Source organism: Alternaria viburni (assembly GCF_023758015.1).
Source record: "Alternaria viburni strain BMP 2772 chromosome Unknown scaffold_5, whole genome shotgun sequence".
Classification (NCBI taxonomy): domain Eukaryota; kingdom Fungi; phylum Ascomycota; class Dothideomycetes; order Pleosporales; family Pleosporaceae; genus Alternaria; species Alternaria viburni.
This window is the reverse complement of record NW_026055774.1, coordinates 1,581,737-1,591,557: the sequence shown is the minus strand read 5'-3', so window position 1 is coordinate 1,591,557 and position 9,821 is coordinate 1,581,737. Positions and strand designations below refer to the sequence as shown.

Here is a 9,821-nt window from a genome sequence, read left to right as displayed (position 1 = left end):
CTAGCTAGAGTCTAAATATATAGAACTAATTAGTTATCTTAACTTTTTTCTATACATACTCTTCTCTAGCGTCTATCTTATTTAGTGTAAAACTATAAGCTTTAGTTATATAGCTAGATACCTATATAAGTAATATATAAGCTAATTATATTATAAGAATAAAGGTAAAGTATATAAGATAAACCTAGCAGTTCTATAGATATATTTAAACTAGCTTACCTATACTACTTACATAATCTATCTATCTAAGAAATTATCTATAGTACCTAGGTATACTAGACTTTAACCTTAGTGTATAACTTTTTATTATTCTTAGTCTACTCTACTATTTGTTCTAAAGTAATCTTTTAATCTATAAGAAACTTTACTATAGCTATATATATCTTCTTAGATTATAGCTACGTTAATTTAGTCTCTATCTTTGTAGGTAATATAGAGCCTAGATTTAAGAAGTACTTTATTAAAGAGGTAAAATAACTACTTAGATAGTATATTACGTTATATAAAGTATCTAGATTAGTAGCCTACTTATAGAGCTATTCTATATTATACTAACTTTTATATACTATAGCGTATAGCTATTTTCTAGAAGTTAGAAAGCTCTATCTAGTGTACTACCTAATAGCCTCTTAAAGATAATATAAGAGCTTACTATACTTAGAATAGATATTTTTATAGGTATTTATATTATAAGTATTACTTTTTCTTACGTAAGATATATCTAATATAGTCTTAAGTAGAAGGTATAATAATAGGTACTAAGATTTATAGAGGTAGTGCGTAGAATAAGTAGTTAGTATAAGAGTTCTAAGGTTAACTATCTAGGTACCTTTACTATCTAGGTAGTATACGTATAAATATATAGAGTTTATTCTTAGCTATATTAAAGTTACTTACGTAAAAGAAAGTAATAGTTAACTATAAAGTAGTAAAAGCTACAAGATTATATTATCTACCTAGGTATATATAAATATAATCTTATAAACTAGAATCTTCTATATAAGGTTATATAGTATAAGTACTAAGAATTCTTAACCTATATATATAGCTGCGTCTACCTAGTTCTCTAAAAAATATCTTAACTTTACTAATTTACTATAATAGCTAGAATATATTTACGTATACAAAAGATTCTCTAGATATTAGTATTTATAAGAGTACTATTAATACTACTATAATTTACCTAATATCTCTAGGTTTCTATTAATATTATTATAGCTATTCTATAGTAGTTATTACTATTAGTTATTATCTTAAAGATTACTAACTTTCTTACTATAGTATTCTATAGCTTATATAGCCTAGAATAGTATCTTACTTTTAATTACTTAAAGTAGACGTTATTTAGATGTATAGAGATCTATAATATAGTATAGGTTTTATTTTACGTTTTAGTAGTAAGGCCTATAATAGTTTATCTACTAACCTTAGAAGCTAGGCGTAATAAACTTATAATAATATTATTTTTTATTTAGGTTTTATATATTTAATTTTATAGATTTAGTGTTATAAGTAATAGTATATATATATATATATATATAGAATAAGTACCTAGGTATAAGATATAAGGCTCTTATAGCCTACTTATAATTATCTAGATAGATTATAAATAGTAAGAGGCTTAGAGCTAAGCTACTAAGCTTATATTTTCTATTCTTATTTTACGTAATAAAATTTAGTAAGTATTTTATAAATGCCTAGTTTCTAGTGTAAGTAATAGTTATAGTTAAAGAGCCTATCTATAATAGGTCTTAGCTTACTCTATCTATTACACTACTATCTACTAATAGTAGCTTACTAATATCTAAGCTAGACTAGCACCTCTATAACTCTGTGTTTATCTCTTAGATCTATCTTATTATTTTTTCTATTTATCTTACCTACTACACTTCTACTATTTAATACTATATTATCTATTTTATTAATATCTATAGCTATATTAACACTACGCGCTTAACTAGCACTAATCTTTACTTTATCTAATATAAGAGTATTACTATTCTCTAATTATAGCCTTATACTCTAATCTATCTTATTAATATTTTTCTTTCTATTACTATTATCTCTCTTTATATAATCTAAACTAGTTTCTCTACTACTTATTACGCTGTTTAAATCTATCTTAATATACCTAGGTCTTTTATCTAGAGATAGCTTATTAATACGCTTTTATTATATCTTAATTTTAAAGCTTTTAGCTAGTCTATAAGTACTCTATAGTTATAAAATTACTTCTAAATACGTTAGGTTTTCTACATTATCTTTTACTATAACTAGAAGTACTTTAGTACTTTAGTAATAGACTATGTCTAGACTAAGAACTAAGAATAGAAGCTTATTACTTATTAGCTATAGATATTCTATAAGATTTATAAATACTATTAAAGCAGCATTAATAATAGAAAGACTAAGTTTATTCTTAACTACTATATAGCTATTTTAGATAGATTAATATATTAGTTATAAGATAGCGTACGTAACTCTATTACTTACTAGTCTATATATTATATTTATTAGTAAGTTATATACCTTACGTAAAAGTACCTATACTACCTAGAATATATTCTTTATAATAATAATTATATAGATAGTATTTATAGAATTACTAAGTATAAGAAGAATAGTCTAGTTATAAGAAATTATATTATAAGTGTATAGAATAAGTGCGTTTATTAGTAAGTTAGTTATAGAGTTAAAAGTGTTATAATATAAAGTAATACGTTAGAGTTAGAGTTAGTAGCTATCTAGGTATAGATACTTACTATATAACGTAATAAGCTATAGCGTGTTTTAGTAGTAACCTACTAATTATATATAAATATTCTAGTTATAACTAGAACTATCTATCTAAGAGAAGTAAATCTATTAAGAAGCTTTCTAGGTATTATTTATAAGTTACTTTAACCTACTTTTAGTAATAACTCTATAATTATAGAAGTCTATACGCTATAATATATTTACTAGCTTAAACTAAGTAAAAGAGAAAATAGAGTATATATTATAAATAGTTTATTTTGCTAAGCTAGAAACCTTAAAGTATTACTTATATAGTACCTAGGTAGAGAATAGACTTAGTATAGACTCTCTAGAGCTATAATAGAAATAACTAGTAGTTTCTTCTACTTTTTATATTAAACAGCCTATAGCTACGCTCTTTCTATTAACTCTAATAAAGCTCTACTTATATATCTAACCTATCTATAGCTATAATAGATAATAACTCTACTTCTATACTCTAAAACTAAGGCGCTAAAGTTAAAGGCGCTCTATTTATAGAGCTTAAGTATATCTTTTAGATTATTTATTCTATAGAGTTTACGCGCGCTAATAGCGCGCTATTAGTAGATAAGTTTCTATATACCTATAGGTACGCTAATAGATTCTAGAAGTTAGAGAAGTAGGTAAAGTATAATACACCTAATAACTACCTATAGCTTATTCTCTTTAATATAAAAAGTAGAGATTTAAAAGAGGCTAATAAGTAGATCTATATAACTACGTTAAAATAAAAAGTATAGGTTTCTTTATTTATCTACGCATGCGCTAGTAATATAAGTTTTATTAACTTAATCTCTAATCTATATATTAGGTTACTATATAATAAGAAGAATAAAGACTACCTTATAGCTATAAATATCTTACGTAAGTTACTTATTTTAAGTTTAGTATATAGTAATCTAAGTCTATGTAACACTCTCTATATAATACCTATTATCTACTTTCTAGATACGTTAACTTGTATTTAGCTATATATCTATAATAGAACTAATTATATTAATCTCTAGTTAGGCGTTTACTTTAGTAGTTAGAGACTATAGATAATTTAGAATAACTATAATTTAAAGCTATTAGAAACTATATCTTACTTTATAGTATATAAATATACTATAGAGATATTCTAATACGTGCGCAACGCTAGAAGATAGAATTATTCTCTACCTATAAACTTTAACTTTATCTACTACTAACCTTAGCTAGCTAACTTTAAGCTTATTCTTAGAACTAAGTAAAAGAAGCTAAAGTGTTAAGTATTTATATAATATAAATATAATAGTTAGAATTACGCCTATAGAAGTAAGCTAACAAAAGTTAGTATTACTAGAACTAGAGATAATAGTAGAATTAGCTAGTATTTTAATCTCTTTAAGTAGTATATTATTTATATATATAAAACTCTTCTATATTAATTACTTTTAGGTTTAACTTTCTCTTTTACTAGTTTACCTACTAGAATTATAGTACTAGAATTTCTTTATCTAAGTTTTTTTTTGTGCTAGAAAAGAATATATCTATACACTTCTACACTATAATAAGTAAATATAACACTTTTAAAGATATTAATCTAAAATACTATTTTATAATAGATCTCTTTAGTTATTAAGTTAAAGAGGTCTTTAATATTATTATATAGAACTATTCTACTTAGAAGCTAGGTTATTACTCTTTATAAGCTAATTTATATTACTATAACCTACTAGTTACACTATCTAACTAAGTCTAGCTATTATACTAAAGGTAGACTTAGCTATAAGTATAGAAGTAGATATATAGTAAATTCTTTAGAGCTATCTTATTATAGTGTACTTATACTATATCTAGGCTTATTATTATACTATCTTAGAATTATTCTATAAGCAACTTTAGATTTTATTAGTATTATTAGACTAAAGATAAATAAGATACGTTTTGTGTGTATAGATATACGCTATACTTTCTATATAATCTACTATAAGACACACTATTAGTACTACTTTATCTTTTTATATAAGACTAAGAAGGTATATTTTATAGTCTAAGCCTTACTTTATTTAAATTCTAGCGCTTAAATACTTATTTTATTTAAAAGCTTCTCTTATTTAATATATTAGAAGATAAAGACTATAACTTATATAGTTCTCTGCTAGTAGTTCTATCTAATAATATTAGTCTAATATATTATTAACGCAAACAGCACTAAAAGAACTTAGTAATTAATAAGAAGAAGGCGTATACTAGTAGAGTTAGCTTACTTACTAAATAACTCTATACTAGCTTTATTACGCTAGATTATACTATTCTAAGTAGTAGTTCTTCTATCTACAAAATAGGCAGTAGCTAGAATATAATATAGAAACTTCTTACTAATTTTATAAGTATAGAAGAGTTTGCGTATCTACTTAATTAGAAGCGTTAACTAGAGTGTTATTAGACTATAGTGTAGAAGGTGCACTAGGTGCTTGCTAATAAGCACGCATGTATAAACGCTAAAAAACAATGTATAGATAATAATAAACCTTAATCTCTACCTTTCTGCATCTTACGCCTACGAATAGGCGTTGTATAGATAGACCGCGGTACTAAAAGCGCGCAGAATAGAACACGCATCTTGCACTACATGTGTTGAGATGAGAGGCACTTTGTACCGCCACCTTGATGACTGATTGCGGAACGAGTGGAAGGTATAGAAGGATGCTACTTGAAGGCACCAGTGAATCGCAGACGCTCGACATCCAGCGCGCACATTGCGCAAATATTGTCAGCGAATGTATTCGCCGAGCGAACTTCGCCAGCTCTTTTCTCGCCAGATCCTCAAACAGCCTCTTCACACAACGATGCTACGCAGCCCTCGCTTCAATCTGAACGACGACACAGCACTGCTTCATCGTCAAGCATGCCTGTCGTCCCATCTGTGGGTCCACCACGCAAGCCAGCTCTGAAAACCCCATTCGCTGCCACTATGCCAATGAGCTGTTCCATCACCCGCAATGCGACGTTCAGCACAGCTTGGCCAACATCTCGAACAGGTATCGGCGGAACTATGGCATCGACACCGATGACATCACCAGTCCCAGACATCGCTTCCACGTATTTGATCCCAGCTCGCACGCGTAGCCTCGCAGCTACGAGGCAGCAAGACCAGGCCACAAGTTCGCTCAGAACGCCTTCACACTCGCGCAACGTGAGTGGAAGCAGTATCCGTACCGTGATCCGTACCTGAAAACCTGGCGAGGGGTAAGGGTAGAGAGCTAGGTATGGATAACGTTTGGAGGGTGGGAGGTATTAGTATATGCAGAGCTGATACATCGATATCTGGTCCTGGTGGTTACGCATGGTCTTGTTATGGCCCCTCAGTCTAGAGTTCATGGAGCCATCAGCTTCAAACTAGGTATTGCTGAACAATTATGGTAATTACGTCAAGAACGTGGATCTCGTTGCACATCACGCACTGTATCGTGTATTCTCCATTGCCGGCGTGATGGCTGCTTCATTCGCCGCGCCGAGTGGAGCCATGTCGAATGAGGAAATGATCCGCGTGTCTCACGCGTTGCGCCTCAACGCGCTTGCGCTGCACATCTGCGCAACTGCATTCTCGAGTAAAGTCCATTCATATCCTCTTGCTCTTATTGAAATCACACGTCCGATGACGTTTTGCAGATGGAGGTACTGCCTTGCCCCATGAGGAACAGCAAGGCCGATGAGCTTCACATGGGGTCGAGAGCCATGTGGAGTGTCACTAGTCATTGTGCAGAGCACCCATGGTGAATATACATTTCTAGTCAGGATCGTTGAGCTAATATAGATCAGATGATATTCTTAGGTTCTTCTCGGCTATATCACTCGTCAACGCTACCAGAGGATGTGGCCACCGGTTTTCCCTTCAACCCGACTTCAGCGATCGACCGGACGCATCCAGGACGATATGGGATACGTTCATGTCATGAAAAGTAGCGCAGTCTGCGCAGCAAGATGTGGAAATTCTGTTCTTGCCTAAGAGCCCAGCTTGAGGGTGCTTTCCCCGACCACCGCGTCGTGCATGTAACGGGCGCCACGTTCCCAACTTCCTCGGGAACACCACGGACTCAACAAGTATTTTAAAGACTGAGCATATGCACTTTCCGTCCCCATTACTTGGGTGAATTCTCCGCATTGTCGCACCGTGCGTCACGCTCGTTTCCTTATCCCGAGTCTGCTCAATATGACTTTGGTACCAAACGACTGCGCCAACTTCCACGTTCACTTTCACTTTGACTACAACGCTCAATCTAGGACGTCTTAGCTCAGCTAGCGTGACGTGAAATTAATTGTGTATCCGCTCGCTAGGCTGCTCTGCCTTTCGTTCCCTTCTGTGCTCCTACTCCACTGTTGCGACAATACCCAGCAACGCACGTCAGCACATCAGCTTCCCACTTTACCTAAACATCTCGGCATCTTTCAACATGGCTCGTGTCAAAGTAGCACCAAAGAAGGCGTATGAAGAGCCTCGTATCGACTCAGGCGCAGCGCTCTCAGACCCTGCCGTACCCTCCGATGGACCCGCGCCGAATGGGTAAGCGTGTATTCACAAGATACCAGACAGACCAAGCTAAGAATATCAATAGCACTCTCGTAATGCCCATCCTCCTAAAGACGGATTGGGACCTCGGTACTCCCAAGGCTCGCCTCCGTAAAAATGATCTCCAGCTGCGCCAACCGAAGGGCTTTCCCATTAAACCACTCAAGATTACACTCGACCGCGCTCGCAAAGAGGCAGCAATGAAGGCTCTAGCTAAGAATTGTGTCGATTCAGACTTTGAAGCCTACGAGGAGTTGGAAAAGGTTGGCGAGGTCAAGAAAGAAATCAAGGTTGAAGGGAAAGATGATGATGAGGAAGCGGAAGATACAGCAGATGAAGAATTAGAGGGTTCCGTGTACGACAGTGCGGACGGCAGCGCGAATGACAGCGACGATTCCTACGAGCTTCCAGCTACCAGAGTTGTCACTGAGAAGTCTGCTGCGCTTGTCGACAGTCGCGGACGGACTCGAGCAGCTACAAATCGACGCAAGGCTCAAGAGGTATCTGATGCCACCTTTCAGACGAGCGTCTAAAATGAGATGGGGAGAACGCGACAGTGGACGAGGAGGAGCGCATACGAAATGATAAGCGGGCGATGAAGAAGTCAATTTGAGGCTCGAAGTCGCGTCTTGGGAAGTTCGCTGCATTGCGCGGCAGAACACGCATGTAGGCGATGTGGCTCGGATGTATCTCGGCATGTAAGCACTGGCGGACATCTTGGATGGGCTCGGCATCTTAGTAACCAATGATGTTACAGCAGGAGCAATTACCATATCAATGCGTCTTTAGTATTGTGCGATCTGTCAAAGCATTCACTGGAATGCAGTGATGAGTGTGCCTTGCAAACGCCCTGCTTGGCGCGAATAGGCCGAAATCCGGCATCAAACGCTAACCGAAAGCGGATCTCAAGCTTCGCAACCACGTGTGAGCGCGTATGCGAAACCCTGGGAGAGTCCGCTGCAGCCCCTCCATTACCCACACAGCTGCCTCCCCCAACTACTTGACGAGTGCTTCGCACCCCTTCCCGCTGTTGTCTCTTACTCACTTTTAAGCCCAACCCCACCATTCCGCCAACAACCCGTGGACACTTCAAGACCATCGCGATAGGAGCGGACGGTAGCTGTATCAGCGCGCTATCTTCTGCTGCTGTCAAGATGGCCGCCGAAGCCCAGAAACTGCTTCTCAAAGAATGGGCCAAGGACACCGATCATGTCATCAATGACAACAATTCACCCAAGGCCGAGTTCGCGCGCCTGGCAAAGGCAAAGGGATGGACCGGCGGAGATACCCAATGGTGCCATCACTGGGAAGCGTGTTTCGATGAGAAATATACATGGGGACTTCGTCGTAAGTTCAGCTCGCTCCGCATAATGCATGTTTGATGATGCTTCCCTCACGATGCGAGGAAGTCGGAAAGGCGGTGTCAAGCAAGCCATTACTAATACATGGCATCAGACAAGTCAACAACAACCGATAGCACTGCAGTCAAGAAAGTGACTGCTCAAACTGGTGGGATCGATCTCACAGACCGCATGCGAAGTCTCTCTATTGGTTCTGACACGTCGTCTTTCTCGGTCATCTCACGTACGTCGGCGAATTCTTTCGAAAGTGTGAGGTCGATCAACAGCGACCAGTCACACGAAGCCGAAGGTCTTTCCACCAGCCCACAACCTCCACCGAACACAGAATTCTCGGATAGCACCGACTTACAAAACAGCGTACTGTCCCTTGATACGGTCAAGTCCCTGGAGGAGATTTCTGGGGGCGTTGAGATCCCGGATACGGCTACAGAGTCGAGTGACGCTGAGTCAGAGGCTTCATCGCTAGAGTGGGACGAAAACCCAGCATGGGGTGAATACACCAACTTCGTGCACCGCCCAGATGCGTCCTTTCAGTCAGAGTTCGAACGTCTAGCTCGCACCAAAGGTTGGGTGGGACGTATCAAACGCCAGCACCTAGTCGAGCTGCTCACTAGCGAGGTTGAGTTCTACTGGGGTGGGGACGACGTTGACAAGCTTGAATATTACCAGTTCCTATGTCAGGAGATGGGCGTCAAGCAGATCCCTTTGACTGTTACCCAGGCGAAGAACGTAAGCACATCATCTATGAGCCCACACAAAAGCACGCCACTGACAATTTATAGGCGCTTCGGCCTCTCAAAGTCAACCTTTACAGCGTTATCGACCACATGCGCAATCCGGAGATCAAGGTCATCACATACAAGACTCTCCGCGAGCTTCGTCAAAGCGTCCGCAAGAAGGGCACCTTTCCGAGGCAATGTGCTAAGGCTGGTGAAGGCTGCATGGCCGCTTTGCTGTCCAAGTTGTAGTTGCATTGATCTATCTGGATTTCTAAGGGTAATCAGACATGCGTGTGGCTTCTCACATCTAGGCATTTCATGGTACATCTGATTCTGGGAACAAGATGGTGCTCGCGATGGTATGCAGCCTCTCGTTGGAGTGACGACCAAACGTCATAAACTCTGCACATGGCTACCGTTCTCCTCCAA

The 9,821-nt window shown here is 36.9% G+C and overlaps 2 protein-coding genes across 2 annotated transcripts; both read left to right on the top strand.

The window, feature by feature from the left end:
* Positions 1-7,196: 7,196 nt before the first annotated feature.
* On the top strand, positions 7,197-7,845 carry J4E79_003429 (uncharacterized protein; the record flags this gene model as incomplete). The annotated part of the gene is made up of 2 exons (XM_049352323.1): positions 7,197-7,306; positions 7,359-7,845. 2 exons carry the CDS (start codon positions 7,197-7,199, stop codon positions 7,843-7,845), a joined length of 597 nt encoding a protein of 198 aa, XP_049213794.1.
* Positions 7,846-8,466: 621 nt separating this feature from the next.
* On the top strand, positions 8,467-9,641 carry J4E79_003428 (uncharacterized protein; the record flags this gene model as incomplete). The annotated part of the gene is made up of 3 exons (XM_049352322.1): positions 8,467-8,659; positions 8,768-9,402; positions 9,456-9,641. The coding sequence occupies 3 exons, from the start codon at positions 8,467-8,469 to the stop codon at positions 9,639-9,641; spliced, it is 1,014 nt and encodes a 337-aa protein (XP_049213793.1).
* Positions 9,642-9,821: the final 180 nt, after the last annotated feature.